The sequence below is a fragment of the Primulina tabacum genome, chromosome 9 (assembly GCF_025594145.1).
Source record: "Primulina tabacum isolate GXHZ01 chromosome 9, ASM2559414v2, whole genome shotgun sequence".
In the NCBI taxonomy this organism is placed as follows: Eukaryota; Viridiplantae; Streptophyta; class Magnoliopsida; order Lamiales; family Gesneriaceae; genus Primulina; species Primulina tabacum.
The window spans coordinates 36,328,270-36,354,585 of record NC_134558.1 but is presented as its reverse complement, the minus strand read 5'-3'; the positions used below and the strand labels follow the sequence as shown (position 1 = coordinate 36,354,585).

Sequence of the window (26,316 nt, the reverse complement as noted above, 5' to 3'; positions counted from 1 at the left end):
CTATTTATTTAAGAAAATGACATCCTCTTGTGTATTATTGAAGATCATTTTCTTAATTAAATAGTTGACCGAGGTCATCATTTATTTAGAATCACACAACAGAACCGAAAAAGAACATAACTAGGATATGGCAAATCACACAAGCAAGCAACAATTGAAAGAGCAGAATAACCATAATAATATTATAAGTATAGGGGAGTAAGGAATTTGAGGGAGAATTGGGGTAAAATTCAGAAAAATATTTGATTCCTTACTGATGCTAAAACAAGCTACATTACAGGTTGAAATTAAAAAGAAGAAGAAGCTAAATTACAGATGAACAACATGAAGAGCAACGAAGATTTCAGTCCAACAATTTATGAAAAACGACCCCTTCAAACCTAATTTACTCAAACAGCAATGAGGATGATCCAAAGGCGGGCGCTGTTCTCATTGAAATTAGGAATCCTAAGTAATTCATGATTTAGTATTGGAATTCTTGCCAGTCAGAATACGAGAAATTTGAAGTCCCCTGCTAAAAGCTTCATTGAACAACATCCTTGTCTGCATCTGTTGGAATCCAGGCATCCAGGAAAGAAATGCCAGTGGAACCATGACTATTAATCCGAAAAACATGTCATACAAACGAGCCAATGAAACAACAGTCTCCCAAACCACACTGGACTGCAGAAAGGGCCTAAGCACCTGAGCAATAAGAATCATTCCCCATCCCGTGGGGACAAATGCCAGCAAACTTTTAATGAAATCAACAAAATCCATGTCAGTGAAGTGAATAAGCAAAACAATCGCAAGTATTGTGATCACTATAACGAGGAACTGAACTAGCCTATAGTAGACATGATCCTTAGCAGCGTTTTTATCCTGAGCATATGCTATGATTATACAAAGACCCACAGCCACAATCAGACAGATCCAAGATAACAAGTAAACAACAATACTTGTATTACCTCCTGCAATCCTCAAATGGTATACAATTCCATACTGGAAAAAGAAGAATCGAAGATCTAAAATGATCTCCAACAGTTTTCCCCAAAGACCAGTTGCTCTTAAGTGGTCCTGTTCCTCGTACCACCATGTTTCCCAGCTCTGTTCTGCTTTGGCTAAAATTCCTTTATACCATAACCAGTTGATAAAGTCATCAAAGTCCTCCACAGTTTTCAACCAGTCAAAGCCAGAAGGATTGAACACAAATGGCGACATTATCCACGACAATACAAGAAACCAACTGGATATGGTCATAGCTATGTAAACAAAGGTACTTGAAGCCAAGGGGCTAATAGAAGCATAAACAATCAAAATTACTCCGAGTTCAATTGCCTTTACGAAATGGCTGCGGGCATAGAGCCTGTAATTTTCAGCAAACTTCTTGTGTTGCACAACAAAACCACGTCCAGTAGCTCGATACTTAGCACCCCCATGAAGGATGGTCCGACCAAAGAAATGGGATCGAGTGCCCATTGAAAAACTGAAAAATAATGAAGCGAGCTGTAACTGCATGGTGGCAAAATCCCAAATGGCTGGAAGGAATCCATGCTCCAACGAGTTTTCGACAATCATTGGTAGGGCTGTGAAAACACCAATTTGGATAACGAATTGTTGATTCAAAACTGCACCAAGGGCTTTATTGTCGTTGGAATTTTTGTTAGCATGATCCTCAACTCCACTAAGGGCAAGATACAGTCGCCCCCATAGAAATGTATAGACCAGGAGCACAACCATCATGGTATTGAAGAAGAAGCCCACGGTTGTATAGAAAACCGAGAGCATGCGGAAGAAATCCAACCTATGACCCAATCGATATATATCTCTGCTCAAAACCTGCTCGCCATTGCCACTGGCAACCTTGGCCTCAAACATTGAGATCTGATTTAGTCCAACATCTCTCCCCTTACCCACTTGTATGTATTCATGATGAGTCACATTGCCACCTCTCAGAGTGCAGTTGAACCCGGCATATATATCTTCACTGATATTGATCACTCTTGAAGCCTTGCTAATGCCACCCCGAGTTAAAAACCAGAACCTATCAAAGACATCAGGATGACCATAGTGCATTCTAACCTTAAGAGGATTGGCTAAAACACGTTGCCCCAGTGTGACAAAACTCATCTCCTGGGCAGACATAAACCAAGCAAGCGATGAGACAGAACCAGTAAATATATTTTCGCGAACGCCCAGAATGGAAGGCTTCCTGATGCCATAAGTTACTTTAAATTCCTCCAGCAGATTCCTCATCTTGAGTGCCTCCTCAAAATAATTGTCCTGATTCATGTCAATAGTCTGCACAGCATCACCACGAGTGAAGATAATTGCATGGTTCTGATTCTCAGGTTTACCCTCCCCCAATTTCAGAGGACCAGGTAACTTGATGCGATAGATTTCCACTTCTTTCTTCAGCTGTTGATCGTACTTCACCAAGACAGAATAGTATTCCTTCTCTTCTCTTCCTAGTAAAACCTCATCGACATAAGCAACTCTGAGCGCCTCGTTAGTTTTCATTAAATACAAGATCTCATCTGCACGGGGATCACCTTTTCTCTTGTGTACTCCGTACATTTGGCAGGCAACCACATACGTATATTTCATCAGAGCAACACCAAATTCGTGTCCTTTAAATAGCAGGCTCACGCTGCTTCCTGCCCTGCTTAGTGTTTGAGAATTTGGAGCACCGGAGCTTTGATTGATAGAGCCACCATTCTGTTTCAGTAAACTGAGTGGATTGAATTCTTGTGATCCTTGCCTGTCAACCTCAAATGCAGAGTCGAGAAAAGAAAGCATCTTAAGAGCCCTATAGTAATACATCATGCCTCTCACAGTACGAGATAGTGTCTGGCCCCTGCATGATGCCCAGAGTCTGAGCTCTCTTGTCTTGGTAGTCCATATCTCACCATCATCCTGCATACCTTCTCTGCGCATGCGCTCCATAAAATTTTCCCACTCGTCTGCATAAATTTTCTGCAAATAAAACAAAGTGGAAACTCCGTCTTCATTTGGACTTCTAAGCATTTCTTTTCCATACAGCACATCTTCATCATAATAAGGAGTCAATACACTGAAAGCCATCATTTTCTCAACCTGGGGTGCACGAGGCATGTTCATAAAGAGCGAGTTGCTAAAGAAAGAAATTCGTCTTCTTGCCTCGAGATTCATTGGGACACTGTGCATTGAATCCCGAGAAGAGAGGATTGAGTGCAACCGACGTAATTGCCTGTAGAAGAAAGCATCCTCATAATCTGGCAATTGAACAGCATTCTCAAAAAACAGCCCTGCATCAGTATTAGTGTTACAAGGAGCCAAACCTTCCTGACTCAACTGAACCATAGATTTCTTCACCCTTGGAAATTCCCGAACTGCAAGCTCATACAAGGCCTGCAGCGCAATGACAATTTTATCCATATCCTTCTTAGGCATAAGCAGAAGCTCAATAAAATATATCAATTGCTCATGAATCTTAGGCAAAAGCGTTATCCCATAGGCCTCAGTGAACTTTTCAAATCGAATATAATTATCAACGTCCATGAAAAATTTGGTAGCTATGGAATGTTCATCTGTATTGTATTTGATGATGTAAAGAAGCAAGTATTTGATGCTATCATAAACTTCCATGACTGCACATCGCCTGTACTCATTCCTGCAAATGCGAAACCACACCCACCTATCAGGTGCATCAGCCAGTTCCCCTGCCTGTCTCAGTGCAAGTTGTAGCTCATTGCACAAGAGAACACAAGGCCATCGTATCACTTTGATATCCCAACAGTTAGGTGGTAGTTCAAGTAGTTCCAATTCTTGGTCACTGGTGAGGTCTTCTTCTCTTAAAGTGATGAGTATTTCATTCCATATTAGTGCAAACCTAGTGGCTTCCATCTGACTATATTCTATCTTCTTGTATGGTTTCCCAAGACCGTATCGAAGCTTAACACGATGAATGGCATTGCGTAGTTTATGCACAACAGTTGCCTCAGACCTATGAGTTTGATCCTCTGGCATCAAATTAAATTGCAATGCACTTGCAAAGAACTGGAATCTAAGTTTCAATTGTTCCACATTCCGAATCTCACCCAAATGTAAGAACAACCCTATTGTTGACCCAACAAGAGAGGAAAATATTGTATAAAAGATTTGCAAATCCACTAAATATATCAAGACAACAGGAGCCCACAACATAACCACGGCCATTCTGTTGGTACTAGTAAAAAATTCATGCCACTTGTATTTAACGTCTCGGAGATTCAAGAGAGCTCTAGTTGGACCAACGAGCGGTCTAATTTGAAGGAAGTAACTAAAAGAGAATTTTGAAGCCAACACTGCAACCCAGAAAATGGTGTATTTTAAGTTGTCAACAAGCCCCTCCCTAAGCCCTCGACCCACAAATGTTCTACTGTGAAACCACCACGTCAGAATGTACAAAATTGGCCAATCAGCTTCTTCGATCACATTGCGAATCCAGGGAATAATGAACAGCAGCAAAGCAAGTAACTCTGGTATGACAAAGACCAACGCGGCCTTGAGGAAGACAAAAATTCTTTGATGTGTTTCATACGACCATGACCTGTCTGAATTTTTCTGGCTCCAGATCCTACCATAGAACACTCCAAACACAACACACCAAGACACAGCAACCATACTTTTCAAAACCATCCTCACACCAATCAACTTAGAGTCCTTTGTGACCAAACTATACTGCGTGCCAGCATCAAGAATTGATTGAATAAATCTTAAACCAGCCCATGTAATAAAGACTGTGAGCAACTGTACTTGTACATCTCTATCCTCGAGTGCCTGCCAAGGATAAGCCCTTCCTGCCCAAGCAACAATAGCAGCAGCCTGAAAATACAGTATCAGCAAAACCCACAGCCTATCAAAGCTCCTAAACAAATTCCAAAAAGTCCGCTGCTCAACAAACCCCGTCTTCCCCACCCTAGTATTGTCATCAGCCGAGAGAAAGTTGCAACTCAAATCAATTGGCCATTTCACCCTCTTAAAGCATCTTCGTCTCCAGAAATACTCATTAATATCATCATAGTTCCGCCAAGCTGAGTGAGGGGCAGTCCCGTTCCTGCTCCTCCGCACCTCATTCGCCATCATGGTGTAAATAGGAGTCACAACATAATTCAAAAAACCGAATTGTCTACATGTAGAGGGTACAAAAGGCTGGCCCGTATTCTCATCAAAATGATCATCAAGAATGTAATTCAGTTCCAATGCCAGATGATGATAAATATAGCACAAACACTCTGGGGTAAATCGCAAGTTACCAGCTTCACCCCATACCAACAAATAAAGACATACATACAAGAGCTCGCGGCGTTGGAGGTCGGGATTATGGTGATGGGGTAGACGTACTTGAGACCTTTTCCCCAAATAAGAGCACCATGAAGAGTAATTTTTCAAGAGCTTCTGGCGGAACCGCCGGAGGACACCGGGGTCGAGTCGATCGAAGGCAGCGGGCGGCGGCTGGAGGCGCATTTGCGAGTTGGCCAGATGGAGCACCAAGTGTTCCCTCTGGTTCCGAACGTTGTCATCTTGGAACCCAAAGAAGAGCCCCAGCCAGTCTAGGAGGTCCATATTCTCGTTCCATGGGACGAACGGCGGCTTCCGTAGGTCACCGGTGGTACGTAAGGCGTCAGCGGAGGCACGCACCTCCGGGTACTGGCGGGAAGGATGGTCAGTGAGCAGGTCGTGGATGGGGATGATGTTGAAGTGGTGGTCAGACAGCCGCTGCGGAGGCGCGTGAGTTGCACGGCCTCCCGTGGGAGGTGGGCGTTGCCTCAAATTCATACACGTTCACTAAAGCCGGATGTCCCTGCAACTGCAAGTAGCATGAAGATAGCGGGATCTTTAGCACCACAGCAGTATATTCTTCAAGTGCCTTCACGTTATTCGAATCTAAGTGTAATAAGCATGAAAAAGGTTTGAGTTGAGTAATGGGAGAGCGAGGATCAAAAAGCAGATAGATAGATAGATAGATAGATAGATACCTTTGCGTTTGGAGTTGGGACTGCCAAAGCTAAGGCTGGAGGCTTCATGCGTGGACCTCAAAACATACCTACCACGCGCTACTGAGAGCGAGTGCGGTTAAATACTTCGGGTCATCCAAGCCCACCCGTCACATAAAACAGAACATTACCCATTAGTACCGATTATTGAGAACTGAGCTGTCATTTTCATGTTGATGATGGATGATAAGCTTTGCAAATAAGATGGAAAACACGAGGGACTGATGCCAATAGAAATTGGATATCATGTGCCATCTTTGTTTTTTAAATAATTTTATTTTATTCCAAGTATCCATCCAGAAAACATCCATGGAAAGACAAATCATTCCATATTGAAATACTTTATTCAATAACGAGATATGGTTTAACCCGATCTATATTTGTAGTATATATTTTTTTACCCGATCCATTACTTTACGACGTTTGGAACGAACCGGAATTAGAACCAAGTATTAAGACCTCGTTTTCGTTATTGTTCTCATAAAAAAGTTATCTTCATATCTTAGTCAAAAAGGATTTCAAATATTTTTTATTTCTCCAAATTATTTCCAATAAGAACCCGAAAAAAAAATTTGAGTTTCAAAATTTTTTTAAAAAAAAATGAAAGCAAAAAGAGCCTTTATTCCTATAGTTGTTGGATGAGAGAATAAATATAAATGTAGAATTTTCAACGAAATTCCAGATAAAAAACAATTGTTATGAGAATTTCAAATTTCGTTACCAGGCAATGTTGAAAATTACACGATTAATAGATGTTGAATATTAAAACGATGGTATCATGAAATGTGTGATCAACAAGTGTAGGGGAAGAAGATAAGATCGATGTCACTCAAAGTTTATTTGAGCTAAATCAAGCATTAGCAAGACAAAATTGTAAAGACTTTTAAGTTACAAACTCCTTTAATTATCAAATCAAATATGTTAAAAAGGTATTCGACAAAATATTGAATGCCATGTGACATTGGACAAAATAATATAAAATTGCCACGATGTCAGGTAAATTATCAGATAATTTTTTCAAACAAGGATAAATTCTCGGTTGTTCAAATATCTGCGTTCAAAATATATCAAACGCCAGTAAAATAATAGTAATAAGTTTAATTATTTGAACCCCTTGCTAGCAAGACAGCCCTGAATTCTAATGCCAAGGCTTAAATTATATCAATGGCTTCACATTTGACAAAAAATTCTATAAAAAGGATTTCAAATTACTTCCACTCGCAAATAATTTAAAATCAAGTAAAATGATTGAGATTCTGTTTGTCACGAAAATTGCGGGCGTACCAAGCACGTGTTCGTGCCAAATTTGAATGATCCGACTTCGTTTACCAAGCGTTGCGAGTCTCGATTCGGTTGTAAGTTCTAACTCCTTCGAAATGGCTCAAAATTAAATGTGTAATCTGAGAAAAATAAAGAAATTACAGATGGAATCCATAGACAACATCAAACTTAAATATGCCGTTATGAATTTTGATCAACATTCTATAATAAAGTTGAAGGATTGAGAAAACAGGCTGTTTGAAACATGAAAAATAAGCGAACAAATTATGACAGAATTATGCAGAAGTTTGCTGTAGATTTTTGTGAATTGATTTGTCGGGCTTTTTCTGATTCCCTTCCCTTCTCTTTTGACACACTCTGCCCATCAGTTGCTCCTTTCCACGATCATCCCACGATCTTCCACCTTGGGTAATGGCCGTAACTGGCAGCAACGTTCCTTTACTTGGGCCAACTGCAACTTTCCTTGGGCTTCATCTATTGGGCTTCATGGATTTTGGCTAATTAAATTGCTCCCAGCCAAGTTGGGTCCTTGTTTAATTGATTTGGGCTAAACAATTGCCCCCCGTAGCCAATTTGGCCCATGGGCCAATTTGGCTATATGTGTAATAATTCTAATGTATTGGCCCATTTACAAGTTGGGCTCAAATGCTAACACGACATATATGATGAGGAGACAGATGAGGAGAAAAAAAAAAAATAGCAGTATGGTTTTCCTCCTTATAAACTTCTTCCTTGCCTTCTTCCCCCAAAATCTTCCCATTTTCACTGCCTTTCACAACCAATCTTCCTTCACTTTGAGACAACTATTCAACCACTCATGGAGATCTCATGTCCCATATCACTACCGAATACATCGCCTTTGTGATGGCATCCAAGTTTCTGAAAATTTGTCATCATCAAACTTCTTTACATCAAGCCACACCTTCTCAAGATAGGTATATTTCACCATTTTTCTCAATCCTACTATCACAAAAACACAGTAGAATTTGCCACATTTCATGCTGCTCTCAAGGTGTTTGTGTCTATGTTTGAATGAGTTTTTTGATGAGCAACACCTTGCAACACTTGTGGCAAGGGATTCCCATAGATGTGTCTGAACTCCTTGTAGTGCTTCCTCACATATTCCTCCAATTTTGAGACATCTTGCCTTCTAAAAATATCTCAGAGAGCACCACCGTCAACGTCTTCAATATTTTCCAACATGTTTCTTAAAATCGGCATTTCGTAATTTGCACATTCTTCCTCTTGGGACTTTTTCACTATTTCATAAGCTTCCAACAATTTCTCTGGACCATCATTAATTATGTCACTCGAGCTCACTGCTTGCACCTCAATAGAGCAACTTCCTTGTTGTGCATATTCAGAGCTTGGTCTATAGCTTGTGCAACTTATATAATCTTCCATGTACTTACAAAAAATGCACCAGCACAAGGAATTGTGATGCTCCACCAAATTCACTGAGGATGAGATCACATTTTTTGGATTTCTTAAAGATCAATAGAGATGAAAAATCCTCATGGTAGTGCCGCCGGCCAATCCAAAAGAAAATTGCCAAGCTTTGATGAATATCTTTTTTGCACTTGTTTACCATTGTTTGTCAAGTGTCTTTTATGATGTGTAGAGTTGAAAAAGTAGCTTGAAAGCCAAATTTTGTTGTTGGAAACATGCTGTTTACCTTATACATGATGCTTGGGATTTGTTTTCATGTATTTGTATTTCTGAGATGTCACGTTTACAGGGGAAACTCTGCCCGGATTTCTGTAAAATAAATTAAGAACAACGGCTAAATAGCTTGTTTTCTTCAATATTATCACAACATGTTATCACCATTGCTCATTATCACCCATACTTTCCAAACACCATCAAGTATCGAAATATGTAATAAACGTGCTCTATACGTCATCAATTCGGCTATCAAGACAACACATTATTCTATTAAAATCACATCAGCTGCAAAGGATTCCATGAGCAAATTTTCTTTTTATTTATTCACAGATCGTCCATCACTATTTGCAAACAAGTTCAGCGGGGAATGGCTTAAAAGCCTATTCCTCGTATATTACAGAAACTTTCTACGAGTCAATATCTCAAAATTAGCCAAAGTGGCTATCCAGCCTACTTTGTACAATACTTCTCATCTATTCCATCTTTATAAAACATATGTCTCCGGCTGTCGATCTTTCATCTGAGCCGGAGCTAAGATTAAATCCTCCATTTGTAACTCTTCTTCCTTGCAACCTCCATATTCCTCCTCAAATATTTTTTTTTCTTTGAATGATTCATCCACCTTAGATCTGCGCTCAACAGCTTTTTCTCTCAACAAACGTCGTTTTTGGGTTCGAGAAAGCGGTTTTGGGAACTTTGGATGCTCCACCCGTTTCCATACACCATTGGAGATTGCTCTGGGAGGAATAACAAAACGAGATTTTCTTTCATATCTATTATCGGTGTCTAGAGGTGGTGGCCTCTGTATTAGCTTCTGGAATGACTGTCGGTCACTCCTTCCCTCGCCATTCATTGACCCATGAAATGAAACCTTTCCGAGGTGCTGGTTCTCCTGACTTTTTGGCCATGGATCCCCTACTGTACCTCATATTCCTCCCACTATAATACATATCATCTCCACTGTGGCAGCGGCCTTTTCCATGAAAAGTTTCTGTCTTGTTCTCCGTTACCTCAAACATCATTTTCCGAGGCAGTGTGGCATACCAAATAAAAGCAGTACTAGTCAATGAATTGGGAAACAAACGTAACTTGTAGTTGGAAAAATTATCCAAATTTGCTAGTTCCCCACACTGTATTGTAAACCTCGCCACATGTTCTACGTTAGATTGACGGTCTTCCCCCGAGTATAAAGTAAAGTCTGAAATGTGATATCCTCGTGGGTAAGGATTTTCACGATTAACAACATCGGGGTATGGTTTATGAAACTCTGGTCGGTTGAATGGCCTCACTCCCGGGCCATACAACTCTTGAATAACATCATGTACAGTCTCGAAGTCCAAGACTGGAGTTTTTCGCAATGGGTGCGGGGAATAATTTGCCCCCCGAGTGTTATTCTCCGAACTTGGAACTGAACACTCATGCATTCCCCCATCACCATACATCTCTGGATGCTTGCTAGGAGAAGTGACAGCGAACATATTCTCTGCTACTTGCTTACCGTTACTGTAACTTTGCCGTTTAGGATCCAACTCATATTCCCTCATGTGTGGAGGAGTATACCTTCCTTCCCCAACAAACCCGAGAGTCAGTGATTACTCCAAGCGGTGATTTTCACCTGCTTGAGGATTCCTCGATCCCTGGCGTTGGTCTTCAGACAATTTAGTTCCAGTTTCCTTAGGTTTATCATCTTTTGGTGACTTATTCTCTTCCTTCAAAGATTTCCTCCATTCCCTTATTTCTGCCATAACTTCCATCATAACAGCAATAAAGACTTTGGTCATTTCGTTGAGATCCTCACGGATATTTTTCTCCATGGACAACATAATAGTTGCTGGAAGTCCCTCACCACCAGAAAATGAAATTCCTTCCTTCACAGCCTCTTCTTCGAACTTGTGTACCAGTCGTTCCACTGATCTTCCATCAACATCGGTCTCTTCCTCCTGTAAACGATGATCTTTCCCCTGTGATGGAGGAATTCCTTCATTCTTCTCAGTACGCTTTGAAGGCATTTGGTCCCACTGGGCGTGCCAACTTGTTTGTCACGAAAATTGCGGGCGTGCCAGGCACGTGTTCGTGCCAAATTTGAATGATCCGACTTCGTTTACCAAGCGTTGCGAGTCTCGATTCAGTTGTAAGTTCTAACTCCTTCGAAATGGCTCAAAATTAAATGTGTAATCTGAGAAAAATAAAGAAATTACAGATGGAATCCATAGACAACATCAAACTTAAATATGCCCTTATGAATTTTGATCAACATTCTACAATAAAGTTGAAGGAATGAGAAAACAGACTGTTTGAAACATGAAAATAAGCGAACAAATTATGACAGAATTATGCAGAAGTTTGCTGTAGATTTTTGTGAATTGATTTGTCGGGCTTTTTTCGATTCTCTTCCCTTCTCTTTTGACACACTCTGCCCATCAGTTGCTTCTTTCCACGATCATCTCACGATCTTCCACCTTGGGTAATGGCCGTAACTGACAGCAACGTTCCTTTACTGGGCCAACTGCAACTTTCCTTGGGCTTCATCTATTGGGTTGTGACTTGGGCTTCATGAATTTTGGCTTATTAAATTACTCCCACCTAAGTTGGGTCCTTGTTTAATTGATTTGGGCTAAACAAATTCTAAGTTAAAATAAATGGGGAAATTTTTCAAACCTTGCTGCCAATTCATCATTTCAAATCCAGTAGGAATTTCAGATGTTTTAAATTTCATAATTTCAAATCTGTAAAATTTCAACTCCTTTAATTCCTATTTTTATCATCACGGCGGATTTCAAATTCATGAGTGATCGAATAACTTGAAACTTTATCAGATCCGTAAACCCAAACTTTGAGTGATCTTGGGTTCAAAATCTATTAGGAATACCTTTTCCCCTACATTTTTCTAGAAAATCAGAACTTTCTCATCCAAATGCAGCCATGAATCCACACAGTAGTTGGACCGAAATGTCACAAATTTCACTGACACTGCACAACGTTTGCATGCTGCAGGCAGCAGGCACCGCAGCACAGTTTCAAGATAAACTTCCATAGAATGATGTTGGAAAAGCACTCACACTTGGTTCTGTTTGAATTAGATAGGTCAATGGTGCCTACTTGAATTAAAGCGCACCAGAATTGCATGAAAATATACATACAGGACCACGACTCACAACATTAAACATCTTAGTACTGAGGCAACAATGACGCGAATCTATGGTGCATGTGTAAACTCAAGTTTCCAACATACAGAATGGGGAAATGTCTATCTAAGCTGCTCGGGCAGTTTCACGTACCAGTGAGAGCTTAGCAAGTAAACCACACATCTGAAGATATGAACCAACTCCATCGCAGATTCTCATGTGAGCAAATCCAGTTTCCTTAAAAAACAGAAGAGGGTTTAAGTAAATTGACAGCAGATAATATGGAAAAGGGGAGATTGATATTCTTTGATTATTTACTTTCATGAATTCCAACTTTAGATACTCTGCCATATCGTAGTTCTTTACGATACGGAAAAGGGTAGTGATTATGTCAGTTGGAGAATAGCCCAAATCATAGAGCAGCTTTAAACCAGCACATGCATCATCGAATTTCCCCTCGAGTACATGACGTACCATGTTCTTTACATGCAAAGGATGTGGTTGATCACAAACCTGGACGTCAACAAAAAAAAGCAGTTATTACATGCACATTTGAAGGTTAATGCTCAAATCACGTTGATCCTGAAGCTTCGTGACCTTGAAAACATTTTCTTGATTGACAAAACAAAATCCACTGTTTGTGGCTTGCAAGTTATTTAATGCCTGTCTCATATCACCGTCAGCGGTGAAGATGATGGCTTCAAGACCTTCTGGAACATAGGGTACCTAAATCAATAAACAGGGTGTAAGAGAGAGGGTAAAACCATTTTATACAAAAACTTGGGAAATACTATTGGTGCAACAAATTGGAAGATAAATTATCAGGCAAAGGAAAGAAAAACAGTCAATTAATGGTTAGAATAAACAACTTCAAAAGCAAATATCTGCAATATAAGTTACATCAGAGTCAGAGAGAAGCTAGCTAGCAACTTTTAACCTGTGGCCACATCACCGTAGCGTAGACCTAAGAGGAAGGAATAAGCTTTGTCATTCAGGAGGCTTTAAAAAGTGTCATATAGAAGTAGGAAATGAGATGCATCAAGGCAATATGAAAGTGTACGGGTAGGCTGAAATAAATACATAACATTCTAAAGCTGAACATCCAGTCAATAACTGACTGCGCATGTAGGGTGACCTAGACTAATTAGTGAAAGCAGTATACCAACGGTCCACATAGAGTGCTTCTGCAGTTATAGCATGAGTGAGAGTCTCATATGCAACAAAAAAGACTATCTGGAATTTAATTATTTTCCCCTGTTAATTCCTAGAAAATGAGCTTCATCGGTCATTAGAGAATAAAAACACCAGAACTTGGATATCATTCAACTGGAGGCGTAACAAGATTAGTATGTATACCTTTTCTGCAGCAACCACCACCATCAGACGACTGAGGATCTCTTGATCAGATAATCTAGCAAATCGAACAAGAGCACATCTACTCTGAATAGGCTCTAGAATCTTTGCAGATGTGTTGCAAGCAAGCCCAAAACGAGTTGAATTCGAATATATTTCCATTGTCCTCCTCAAAGCTTGTTGAGCGCCAGATGTCATGCTAGTTTACATCAAATATAGTAAAAGGATACAAAAAAAAACCAACTTAGACACAAAGAACGTAAGCAAAAATTTCAAATTGTACCACAATTACTAATCCAAAATGCAACAAATTCAGTAGGGTGGGGAATTAATTATTCAAACTACAACCTAAACACTAAATAACACAGACAAGGCACGTACATAATTAACATAAAGATGCATTCTTTTATTTCATTGACATATAAAACAGAAACTGCAAACTCACCTGTCAGCTTCATCCAAAATTATTATTTTGTGTCTCCCAGGGGGCAATGTAACCTTCTTCTGGGCAAACATCTTTATTTTGTTTCTCACCACATCAATCCCTCTGGATGATAAAGAGTAGCATAACAAGAACTTGAGTACTTGACAAAAGAAACCAAACAAATTCAAACCATTGAATTGAACTAAACAAGAACTTTCACTACCGGTCATCGGATGCATTTAGCTCTAAAACCGCCTCTCTATAATTTGGTCCTAGAAGTTCATGCGCAAGCGCCAACATACTAGTAGTTTTACCAGTTCCAGGAGGACCCTGCAGAAAGAAAAAGGTGTACTCACCAGTGCTCATGGAAGTAATAAATTAACCTAGGAAAGGAATTTTGTCTGTATATTCGTTGCCCTGTGACCTTTTCCATATGTAATTTTGGACCATCAACCTTTTGCAACTTGATGTTAAATAATGAATTATTCTACAGTCATACATGTATAAGTGCAAAGTGGCTAAAGATGATCATTATATCATTTGCGGGAACAATACTTATATAGTTGGAGGACGAAAAAGAGCCAATTAACATTGATTTTCAAATAAAACACTTCAACGTAGTTTTGTTAAAACAATGCTATCAGGGTCAGAATACTGGAACATAAGGAACAAAATGAAAATCTGCAGTAGACAAACAATTTCCAAACCCTATTACAGCAACATTTCACCTGCAATACAGTCAAGAGTGGATGTTTCCAACAAAAGACGTGAAAAAATTCCTACTCGTGTTACAAAATTTGAACTGAATTTCAATTTCAGAAGAGATATCCCAACTCACAGCTAGAATGAGATTGGGCATGTTGCCATCACGCGCGATGACTTGGAGACGGGAGACGGCGTCCTCATTCCCGACTATATCCGCCACCTTGGATGGTCGATACTTCTCTATCCACGGCATTTCAGGGCCCGGGGCGGATGAAGATGACGAAGCCATTAGCGATTCGGACACTGCAGAATAATCGAAACTGCAAAACCCTCGCCAGTGGAGGGGTGGGAGTTTTTCCTACTTGTAATTTTACGTATACTTGAGGGTATATGTTCTATTTCCCACTATGAAACCCTTTTTTTAATAATTTGGGAATTTTCGAGCCCTGAATATTTTAATTGTTTCAAGGGGCCGAGGTTCCTTGGATTTTATTACAAATCTTTTTATTTTTTTTAATTGATAAATATTATTGTTTTCAATTGTTTAAATTAAAAACAGGTAATATTAAAAGTTATATTTTGTCGAGATTTTATTCTAAACGGGTTTAGTATATGAAAGGATTCGATACAATTTCATTAAATTTATTGAAAGTCTTTCAAATTTGGGGAGATCCTTCCTATGTGGGTACTACCCTCACTTCATTTCAACAGGTAAGATCTTGTCACACATACAATTTCAAAAAAAAAAATGGGTCCTATATATGTATGGACAAATAATCTTGGTCATCCATCTTATCATGGAGCCATGCCCATATGGGTATAATGAAATAAACCGAAATTTGGTTAGATTTGTAGGATATTGGAATGTGTAAGGAATTTGTAAATGAAAATTGTGGGAAAACAAAAAACAAAGTTGGGACCAGATATATAAAATATAATTATAAATGTATCAACTGACAAAAGTTAAATGTGTATGATATACGTAACTCTTCTGTAAAATTTCAAAATATAACTGAAATTTGGGGAAATCGTGAAGAGCGTGTTCAATAGTTAAAGGATATTGATGAAATGAAGTTCCTATAATAACATTTTCTCATTGTTATGTGAGGTTGAGATGATATCGTAGATATAAGGTAGAAATATTAATTTTTTCTTCAATTAAAATGTAATTAATAACAACTAAAAAATGCACATAATAAAAACATTATAATTACACATAATTAGAAGAATGAAGCTTACAACAAAGACAAAAATTTGTGTGTTAGAATAATGAAGCTTACAAAAAAGACAAAAATTTGTGTGAGACGATATCACGGGTCATATTTTGTGAGACGAATCTCTTATTTGGGTCATCCATGAAAAATTATTACTTTTTATGCTAAGAGTATTATTTTTTATTGAGAATATCGGTAAGATTGACCTGTCTCACATATAAAGATTCGTGAGACCGTCTCACAAGAGACCTATTCTACAAAAAATTATACGAAATAAAATAATTTTTTTAAAAAAAATAAATATCATCCCAACAACTCCTTTCCTTTTTGTTTAGTTTTTTTATTAATTATTATTAAATTTAGTTTTCTGTTAAATATTTGAATTATTTAAATATTTTAAAAATGAAAAATATGTGCAAAGGTTCTTCACCGCGCCTCCACCTGCACCATAGTGAGAGGATTGCTCCTCCTTGTTTGACTTTTCGATTGATGTTTTTATATCGTTGTTTTGGATTACATGTTTTATTTATTTCAATTTTAAAACAATAAATTTTTATGATTTACGGACTAAAGGTTGATTTTTCAAAATTTTATTATGTATTACAAGGTTTTATTTCTTGAAATATTATATTTTTTAACGTGTACTCAAATCTACATTGCCGCATCAGGAGCCCGTTTATTATATATTTCAATTATATAACCTTTAAAAGTTAATGTCATAATTCATTGATAAAAAAACATTAAAAAAATCAAATATACATTTACAAAATTAACGATAATATCCCAAATACTAATTTAATTTTCTAAGATTTTACAAATTACAACACCAACTCATCGACAGTCTACCCATCATCTTCAATATTCATAACAAATGATATATTCAAAACAATCTGCTGAAAACTTTTTTCAGATGCGATACTTTATCTTTTTAATCGGTCAAGCATTTTTTTTCGGTGCATACTCGATTTGAACAATTTCAATAATATGAGAAAACATTTGAGTTTTTATTATTTATAATGGTCAAGGTGTGTTGATGATTATAATTTGTTGATATATTGTAAAAAACTTGAATGAGTATTGAGAATTATAATTTGTTGAGATCTTGTGAAAATCTTGAATGAGTTTGAGATAAGGACAGCACAAATAATGATAATAAGATTTTTGCATGCAGTTGTTGATCTTGAAATGCGTTTTATAGATATAAGCAAAAAGATAAGGTTATATGTTGAATAATTTGAATAAAATGATTGGTTGTTATCCAAACACGCAAGTTTTTTATAGAATTTTGTTGACCATACAACTTCGTAAATAAGTTTTTTTAAGTTGAAGTTGATCAAGATTTGTCTATGATTAATTATGTCAATATCAAATGAATTAGCTATGTTATCAATCGAGAAAAATAATAATCAACGATCTTAATTATTCAAACGTAGCTGATGTTTTTACGATTAAAACAATGAGATGAGTAATGTTTAAGCGATTAGTTGAAAAGTTTGAACAATAACATTTATATGTTTGTTTATTAAAACAAAATTTTGACCAATTATTTGATGAGCTCATTTTTTAAAACTGATTTTAAATCCATAATGTTAGATACGACATTGTCGATGAACGTTATAATTATTTATAAGGATGACAATGGGCCGAGGTCGAAATCCGACCTCGTATTAAACTTGACCCGACAGGACGGGTTTAGACCCATCTAAACGAGTCTAGGACGGGTTCTGAGTTTAGCTAAACCTGCACGGAACCGACATGTGTATATATATAATTTTTATTAAATGTAATAATAAATATTGTACTCATAATTCTGTTTTATAATATTTTAATATTGAAATAAATATATATTTAATAAGAAAACACATATTTTTATCAATTATTATTTGAATAAAAATTGCGATATTTTTGTTCTTAAATATTGTTAATTATAAAATTTGAAAATAACTTTAATGATTAAGGAGGGATAGATGTGAAGATCCGAAATCTTGCGACGAAAATAACTGTATATGTCAAAGGAAATTTGACCTCATTTTGGCACAACATTTTCGAGTTCCATGCAATAATAATCTTGGAAGAGTAGGTCTCTTGTGAGACGGTCTCACGAATATTTATCTGTGAGACGGGTCAACCTTACTGATATTCATAATAAAAAGTAATACCCTTAGCATAAAAAATAATATTTTTTCATTGATAATCCAAATAAAAAACCCGTCTCACAAAAAAGACCCGTGAGATCGTCTCACACAACTTTTTGTCATCTTGGAAATTTGAATAATTATTTTCCCATAATTATTGATAATTTATCACCATTTTAGACTAATTTAAACTACAATAAACCAACTGTTAAACTACACGTATTAATAGCAAAATAATGATAATTAAGAAGAGGTTACGGTAAAAAATGAGTTTATAATGGACTTACAATTGACTTCTATAGCAACTTGGGTTAATAATTTTCGTAAAACGAGTACGAATACAAAGTAATTGCTATAGAAGCCCATTACGCAGTCACGCGAACCCGAATCCGGGCTCTGGGCGTGATAAACCGAATTATAAAATCATTGAATTTTGTTTTTTAATTAGATTATACTTTTAATTTAGAAATTTTGTTTAATGTTTTTTCACATTTAATAGCGTACTTTAGTTTTTGTTATTTTTATTTTTTAGATATAATTTGTTTTTATTAAGATAAAAAATATCATATTTCAATTATAAATTTTGTATATAAATTTTTATTTTTTGAAAAACAGTTAATTTGGTTACCGAACAAAATAATCGATTTTAATTCGGTCAATTAAGTCTGAACGAGAAATCACGTTCAATTCAATTAACCTAAAAAATTGGATTAATTCGGTTTGATCGTAACCAAATGAACTGAATGCTCATCTTTCATTATTATTACAAAGAGCACAACAAACGCACAAAGAAAAAGGAGGCGAGATTAATCCCATTCACCCTTTTTCATCATCTATTGTTTACATCGAATTTTATAATAAAACAGAAATTATTTTTTTATAACGTGTGTGATATTAAATAGATAGATTTACACTGTAATATCTTACTATTGAGCATCTGAATCTGCATAGTGATCACAGAGTTTCAACTCTTTTGTTTTGAAGATCACAGTGTGTCAACTTTTGCACGAATCACATCGCGATATTTTAACCCTTTTGTCTAGATTATTCACGAAATCTACACATCCACCAGCATGTATTATAGTGGTGGTTTTTGTTCTTTTCCACTGAATTGTGGCGCGATCTTATGGATATTTTTCGTGTAAGAACTCACACCATTCACGCATATTCCACATTTTGTGGCCGTAATCTTGTAACGTTATTTTACTTATTTACAAGAAAATTTGCCATTTATTTTTTTCCCCAATTCAGCACACAAGAATACAAAAGAGGAATGCAAGTAATCAGTCACCGTAAAAGAGCTTTCTATCATTAGGCCATTCTTTTGCAACTTTCGTGAATTTTCGAGGGGTTGAAGAAGCAGCTTCCATGGCTTCAGCTGTTAAAACTTTTGGAATATCTCATCATTTCACTTTGAATATAGGGAAACCTTTTTGTAATAGATTTCATGTACAGTGTGTAGGTAGCCGCGATTCATCTGTTGTATCTCATGATTCTGTTAAAGTAAACGGAGCGCCTTCTGGTGTGGAGAATGGAAGAAAAAGGGATTTGGTGGATTTTGGGAAGGAGAATAGAAGTTCAACTATCTGGGAGCTGAAAAACGAGAAGGATTTTGAAGAGGAAAAGCTAGAGGTTTTGTGGGATGATGGATATGGAACTCAAACTGTGAACGATTATCTTGATCATGCTAAAGAAATAATTAACCCTGATGGTGGGCCACCTCGGTGGTTTACTCCAATTTCATGCGGCCCTCATTTGAGAAATTCGCCTGTACTTCTGTTCTTGCCCGGTAAATAATTGATGCTTATCCCAACAACCGAGAAAGACCTTGCCTGGGTGAATCCATCAATGGACATCTGCTTTCTTAGATATATTTGTGAAAAATGCAAGTTTCCTATCCCAAAAAAACATATTTAACTCTCCACCTCATCCAGAATCGTGGATCCCCCAATGCCTGTAGGGGGTGACGCAGCAGGTCATGGTGGTGTTTACCCTGATCCACATCTTCCTTGGTCCGCCAAACATTTATCATTTCTTAATTTTGTTTGACTAATGAGTTACTATACGATAATTGCTAGTGCTTTAATAATAGGAAAGGCGCGTGCTTAACTTTAAGCTTGCTGATGCAGGAATGGATGGACTTGGACTCGGCCTTACTCTGCATCATAAGTCTCTTGGAAAGTAAGTCAGCGATAGTGTTGACACTTGTCTTACGCGTGGTATTGTCCATAAATCGTACAGAAGTTAATAGTTTGGCGGTGTGTTTAAAGATATGAAATGGACACCCCCAACTCCATGGATTCTTTGAACCAAACAGTTTGTACACGTTCTTGTGCAGCAATTAAAATGAGTAAATCAGAAGACTTTAGTTTGATGGCATGGATTAAGATTCTTTTTATGAGCCTGAACTGTATGATGGTGCTAGATACCTGTCTGATTGTCTTACTATTTAATTAGCTGTATCGTGTTTCATCGTCAATTGTAATGTGATGTTTTTCTTTGGTCCCAGGGTATTTGATGTTCGGTGCATGCATATCCCAGTCCATGACCGTACGCCATTTGTAGGTCGTAACTTGTTACCGCTTTACTCTTACAGTGTATTGTTTGCCTGTGTTTCATTGATATTGGGAATTCGTGCTTATTTTTAAAGCATAGATTTTACATTGATTAATACGAGTGAGTTTTATTTTATAAATTTCCAGAGTTGGTGGAATGGGTTGAAGAAACTGTCAGGGTTGAACACTATTTATCCCCAAAAAAGCCTATTTATCTAGTTGGAGATTCTTTTGGTGGGTGCTTGGCTCTCGCAGTGGCAGCACGTAATCCGAAAATTGACCTCTTAGTCGTGTTAGCTAATCCAGGTAAGTTTACCACACAGGCAATACCGTTGTTGTTAGTTTCTTACATGAGCTGAATGACTTCACTGATAATTCATTTTTTCAGCAACTTCATTTGGCAGGTCACAACTGCAGCCTTTGTTTCCACTATTGGAAGCTTTACCTAATGAACTGCATATCACAGTTCCTTATCTCCTAAGCTTTGTTATGGGTATGCACGCACTCTGCATTCACAGTTTTGGTTAGGTTGTTCGATCTCGAAGTATTATATTTATTTAAAACATGAAATCTGTTATTAGCTTTAAACATAAAGTTTCGCGATAAATTTCAATTTCACATATATTCAAATGTATTTATTTATAGAACTAAGTCCATAAACTTCAAATTCACTTATTATATACTTATATAATATTTCATGTTAATTATGATGAATTTCAGGATCACCTAATAATATTGTAATTGTAATACATTCTGCAATGTGTTATCACGTGTAAAAAATTAAAACGTGAATTCAAAATTTGATATATTGTTTCACTGTAAACAATAAAATTAATCGAAATTCATTGATTTCAAATGCATCTATCCAAGCGCAACCTAAAATATCCATTTCATGAATCAGTCACGGCATCAAAATGAAATCGTTGGCCTTTGAGCACAACTGCAGAAGTACTGCTATATTCATTTTTTATCCACATATATTTAGTTATTATCTCCCAGCATGCTCACAAATAATAAATGATATGTATTTAACTTTTTTACCGTCGTGTATGGTCATGTTCCATTTCTAGCAGTGAATTTAATAATTAGTACTTATTCGGACCTTTTCGATTCCTATATGTTAAATGTTCATATTGGCTAAATCAAGTCTTTGAGAGTTGTATATATGATTATTGACTTGGACAATTGAGCTGGCTTTTTGGATGAAGTTAGGTCAGAGTCATGATCTTAACATGATATCAAAGCTTAGACCACAGTTATGTGTTAGACTGTCTTTATGAACCATCCACTAATATCTTATAAACTTCATGCTCTAATTGTTCATTTTTAGATGTGAGACATATGTCTCACATCGAATTAATGACAAGTTCAAGAATATTTAGGAAATGGTGCTGGGAGTTCATTTTCATTTCTTTTAGGTCCTATACCAAAATCAAGGATAAGAAATTGTCCTGGCTTGTGATTTTTGTGTGAACCAAAATCAGCCAGTGTAATGCCTGACTTGTTAGTAGTCTTTGTGTTTCTAAGTTTCTGGTATGTTGCAACTTAATGTACCTGACCTTTACGTCTTGGCTTTGGAGATCGTTGCTTTGCCTTTTCTTTTACCCATTACTTTTGGTTTTTCGCTGTTACTGTTGTCAAGCCTTCTGAGTAACTTGTTCAGCAAAATATTTTCTGCTCACTCCAGGTGATCCACTGAAGATGGCTGCAGTAAATATTAATACGATGCTACCTCCGGCACAATATTTTGAACAACTTGCTGGCAACCTTACTGCAATGCTTCCACGCCTTTCTGTAAGAACATTCTTGCATTGCCTACATTTATTGTCTTTGAACTTTTTTCTCAGTCACATGGGTTTTTTATCCTCCGACACTGAACTAAAAAAAGAAACATATTTGTGACCCGGAATAGTCCGAAAATAAAACACCTGAAACAAAATTTATACATGTTACATAACATTATGTATCTCTCTTGGTTCAACAATTTTGTGAGGATGAAATTATGCACGGTCAATATTCGTGAAAAAGTGATCTATCTTTTAAATTTGAATATGCACAGGGCTTGGCGGATATAATACCTAAAGCAACTCTACTTTGGAAATGGAAGCTGCTCAAAACTGCTGCTGCTTATGTCAATTCTCGCCTTCATGCTATTAGAGCTGAAGTACTTGTTATCACTAGGTTTCCTCTCTACCTTTGATTCAATCAGATATAGTGCAATTTTGACTTTATTGATCTATAATATAAACTAATAAGGGTTAAGACAAAAGTCACTGCTCCATTTATTTTACATTTTCATCAGTCTGCTCTTGATGTATGAGTCAAGATGCAAAACCATGATTTAAATTTGTGATCGTGATGATGCATTTGGATCTCAGTGGCAAAGATAATATGCTTCCCAGTGGAGACGAAGCCCGGAGGCTTTTAACCTCAATACAAAATTGCAAAATAAAATACTTCAAAGACAACGGCCATACCATATTATTGGTAGGTGAGAATTTCGCCCCAGTTTCTTTCAGAAATGCATGTGAGTGTTCTGAAATCTCTAACGGAACATTTTGCTTTAAGAAATGTAGAGAATACATTTTCTTACGAGAAATAATTTTTTATACATGCTTAGCGAAATCGGTGCTTTTTGATACACCTAGGACTTGGATTCTGTAGTAGCCAATGGATCATGACACATTGTTTCGACTAGCAATGGCTTCCACTTTCATTATTTGATTCTTTCCATATCCCTCTCCTATGTTCTCAGCTACTCATGAAATGAAACTCAATTCTTATTTTTAAGTTCGCTCTAACAAGTTTCATGGGAAGGTTGGACTAGTGATAGAGAATCAACTCCAAATCACAATGCCAGCAGATGGAAATGCCTACTTTTCTTTACTCCAGCACTCCTTATGGTAATGGAATTTTAGGCTAGCCACAGGTAGTAGGAATTAATTTGAGGTATAGACACTCCCAATGGAGGTACTAGAAAAGGTAGTAGTTCAAGAACTTTGGAAAAACCACTGAACTCTTCCTGAAATCATGGAGTTTAATTAAGGAAGCCTTCGCCAAATCAATACTACCTAAAATTTTCAAATAATGTGCAGTATCTGCCTTTTTTTTAGGGAAAAAACTTGATTAGCTGCAAGAAAGTACAGAAATGTGCAAAATTATTTGAAGTTGAATTTGTTGATCTAAAATGTGCTAAAAAGTGCTTCACATCATCCCGTTCATACTATCATTTGCTTGATTTTAATAAGAATAGTTCGTAATTTATATATATATTTTTTGTAGTTTTAAATCATCCCATAGATTTATTTTATGCAAAGCACTTCTCAAGATCCTGTGATAAAAAACATGGTTGGATTCAGAAACACTTGCTGTGATGTGGTTATTCTACAACTGTGTATGCCACAGTGGTATTGATCCATTGCAATTTGTATCGATGCAGGAGGATGGCATTAATTTATTGACTATTATAAAAGCTACTTGCACCTACCGTCGATCAAGAAAACATGATTATGTGATGGATTTTCTACCTCCCAGTATGTCTGAGTTTAAGCAAACACTTGTGGAAAATAGGTCATTGGACATAGTTCTTTGCCCTTTAATGTTTTCTTGGTATTTAACATTCTGTCTAGTTCTTGGTTGTTGAAACAAATTCCCAATTAAATAACATTAGAGTGTGATACACTTGTCACACATCTTAAAAATTAAAGATTTAAAATGAGTTTATAATGATCTTACAATGGACTTCTATAACAACTTGAGTTAATTATTTTCGTAAAAGCGAGAACGAATACGAAGTAGTTGTTATAGAGGCCATTGTACAGTCACGCAGGCGCGGGCTCGGGGTGTGACATAGAGTTTCTTACTTCATTTGTTTTTTAGATGTTTTCTAGTGGCTAATATCAAGCGCAACTTAATACAGATGGCTGCGTAATTATACTGGCCCTGTATTATTATCAACCATGGAAGATCGAAAGATAGTGAGAGGCCTATCCGGAGTTCCAGATGAAGGTCCAGTCTTGTTAGTTGGTTATCACATGCTTATGGGGCTGGAACTCATCCCATTGGTCGAAGAGTTTCTGCGGGAGAAAAAGATAATGGTTCGTGGCATAGCACACCCAGCGTTGTTTTCGCATCTTGTTGAAGGTGAAAACAAGGAACTTACTTTCATCGATAATCTTAGAGTATATGGTGCATTGCCTGTAAGTCCAAGCAGCCTTTTCAAGCTGTTCTCGACAAAATCTCACGTGCTACTTTATCCTGGTGGTGCTCGCGAGGCTCTACACCGTAAGGTTTGCCATTTTTCTTTCTGAACCAATTACCTTTTTCTTTCCTTTCTTGCGAGAAATGGGAAAGTAATTTGATATGTATTTGGGCCCTAAATTTATACAGGGTGAAGAGTATAAATTGTTTTGGCCTGACCAGCCCGAGTTTGTTAGGATGGCTGCAAGATTTGGAGCCACAATTGTACCTTTTGGAGTAGTTGGAGAAGATGACATAGCAAAGGTAATGTTTACAGATAAGATTAATCAAACTTGCATTCTTAATGTGCTTCAGTTCGATGATAAGCTGAATGTCTCTAAATCAATATGCAACTCCAGATGTTTATAGGTGCCCTTACATTCTTATTTCTTCAAATTGGCAGTTAGTGTTGGACTACGATGACTTGATGAAGATCCCTTTCTTGAGTGACCAAATAAGAAGAGATAACGAAAGATCCAAATCGTTTAACGTGAGGTAACATACGTATACTGTATACCAGACACTTCTTACATCTCAATACATGCTCAAAGCATTTTTTATTCACCTGAAAGGGCTGGGATGAAAGGTGAGGTTGCAAATCAAGCTTTATATATTCCTGGACTTCTTCCCAAAGTTCCAGGACGATTGTACTACTTGTTTGGGAAGCCGATTCATACAAAGGGAATGAAAGACATGTTGAAGGACAAAGAAAGAGCCAGAGAACTGTACTTGCAGATAAAATCTGAAGTCGAAGCCAACATAACGTATCTGCTGGAAAAGAGAAAGGAAGATCCTTACAGGGGTATACTCGACAGGACCGTGTATCGATCCCTGTATGCATCTATGGATCAGGTTCCTGCTTTTGAGCCATGAATGGAACTTTAATTATTAGTTTTTCTTGTTTGATAATTAATTACAGTGGCATCTTAAGAATAAGTTCAATGACATGTAGAACCTCCTATGGCCATGATCCTCGTGCATGGAGGCCATCAAATGCAACAACATGTTCAAGATTGTCCAGGGATAAAATTTAGTATGTTTGTAATAAAACTTTTACTTTCAGAAAAATGACACGTTAAATCTGAACTTTTAATCACACAAGTGTTGATAAGAAATCTAATAATTTTTTTATTGCTGAAAATTGAACATCAGTAAGCAAATGGTTTACTTAACTGCAGCTTACAACCAGTTGGTTCTTGAGGTCGGCTGAAAAATCAAAACGTTGGTCTATTTGAAATTTATGGCAAAAATTTATTTAAAAAATCGTTGTTTCTCACCGAGTAATTATTTATTAAAAAAATCAAAGAAAAGCGTTCTTTTTTACTTCATCATCTATACATATTAATGTTTCGGTGTACACGTTACATGTTTGTAAAGTTTTTTTACAAAATTTTATTTATCAGGTATTCAAATTGACGAAAACTGCTTAAAATTGCCCCGAGTGGTACGTTTTTTTTTTCATCAGCTTAAAGAGCTATAAAGTTAAGGAACTGTCATTTGCGGCTGAATGAATTTTCAATAAATCAGTCAATACTTGATACATATTAAAATGAATCTGGTGATTTTGCAATTAAAATAAAGTATCAAACTTACCAAATTTTGTCTCTAAGAGACTAATACTTAA

General features: G+C 36.9%; 3 protein-coding genes and 1 non-coding gene across 7 annotated transcripts; 1 reads left to right on the top strand and 3 right to left on the bottom strand.

Moving 5' to 3' along the window:
* Positions 1-168: 168 nt before the first annotated feature.
* On the bottom strand, positions 169-6,086 carry LOC142555681 (callose synthase 11-like). Of its 2 annotated transcripts, none has more exons than XM_075666720.1 (2): positions 5,979-6,086; positions 169-5,809 (listed from the first exon to the last, which is right to left on the bottom strand). In XM_075666720.1, exon 2 carries the CDS (start codon positions 5,776-5,778, stop codon positions 457-459), a length of 5,322 nt encoding a protein of 1,773 aa, XP_075522835.1. In that variant the 5' UTR covers positions 5,779-5,809; positions 5,979-6,086; the 3' UTR covers positions 169-456. The 2 variants fall into 2 exon arrangements, with proteins under 2 accessions (XP_075522835.1, XP_075522833.1); XM_075666718.1 differs by having other exon boundaries at positions 169-5,886; positions 5,979-5,996.
* LOC142504704 (small nucleolar RNA J33) lies at positions 2,735-2,816 on the bottom strand. The gene has a single exon (XR_012804326.1). It is a non-coding gene; the product is annotated as a small nucleolar RNA J33 (small nucleolar RNA).
* Positions 6,087-12,007: 5,921 nt separating the features above from the next.
* On the bottom strand, positions 12,008-14,922 carry LOC142555682 (replication factor C subunit 2). Its single transcript, XM_075666721.1, has 7 exons — positions 14,683-14,922; positions 14,068-14,174; positions 13,866-13,967; positions 13,424-13,619; positions 12,665-12,793; positions 12,386-12,580; positions 12,008-12,304 (listed from the first exon to the last, which is right to left on the bottom strand). Exons 1-7 carry the CDS (start codon positions 14,836-14,838, stop codon positions 12,194-12,196), a joined length of 996 nt encoding a protein of 331 aa, XP_075522836.1. The 5' UTR covers positions 14,839-14,922; the 3' UTR covers positions 12,008-12,193.
* Positions 14,923-18,823: 3,901 nt separating this feature from the next.
* LOC142555680 (phytyl ester synthase 1, chloroplastic-like) lies at positions 18,824-25,780 on the top strand. Of its 3 annotated transcripts, none has more exons than XM_075666715.1 (13): positions 18,824-19,687; positions 20,028-20,079; positions 20,408-20,463; positions 20,601-20,759; positions 20,842-20,946; positions 22,141-22,247; positions 22,513-22,634; positions 22,832-22,940; positions 23,893-24,023; positions 24,373-24,742; positions 24,843-24,956; positions 25,096-25,187; positions 25,265-25,779. In XM_075666715.1, exons 1-13 carry the CDS (start codon positions 19,267-19,269, stop codon positions 25,563-25,565), a joined length of 2,139 nt encoding a protein of 712 aa, XP_075522830.1. In that variant the 5' UTR covers positions 18,824-19,266; the 3' UTR covers positions 25,566-25,779. The 3 variants fall into 3 exon arrangements, with proteins under 3 accessions (XP_075522830.1, XP_075522832.1, XP_075522831.1); XM_075666717.1 differs by having other exon boundaries at positions 19,545-19,873; XM_075666716.1 differs by lacking the exon at positions 18,824-19,687 and adding an exon at positions 19,862-19,910 and having other exon boundaries at positions 25,265-25,780.
* Positions 25,781-26,316: the final 536 nt, after the last annotated feature.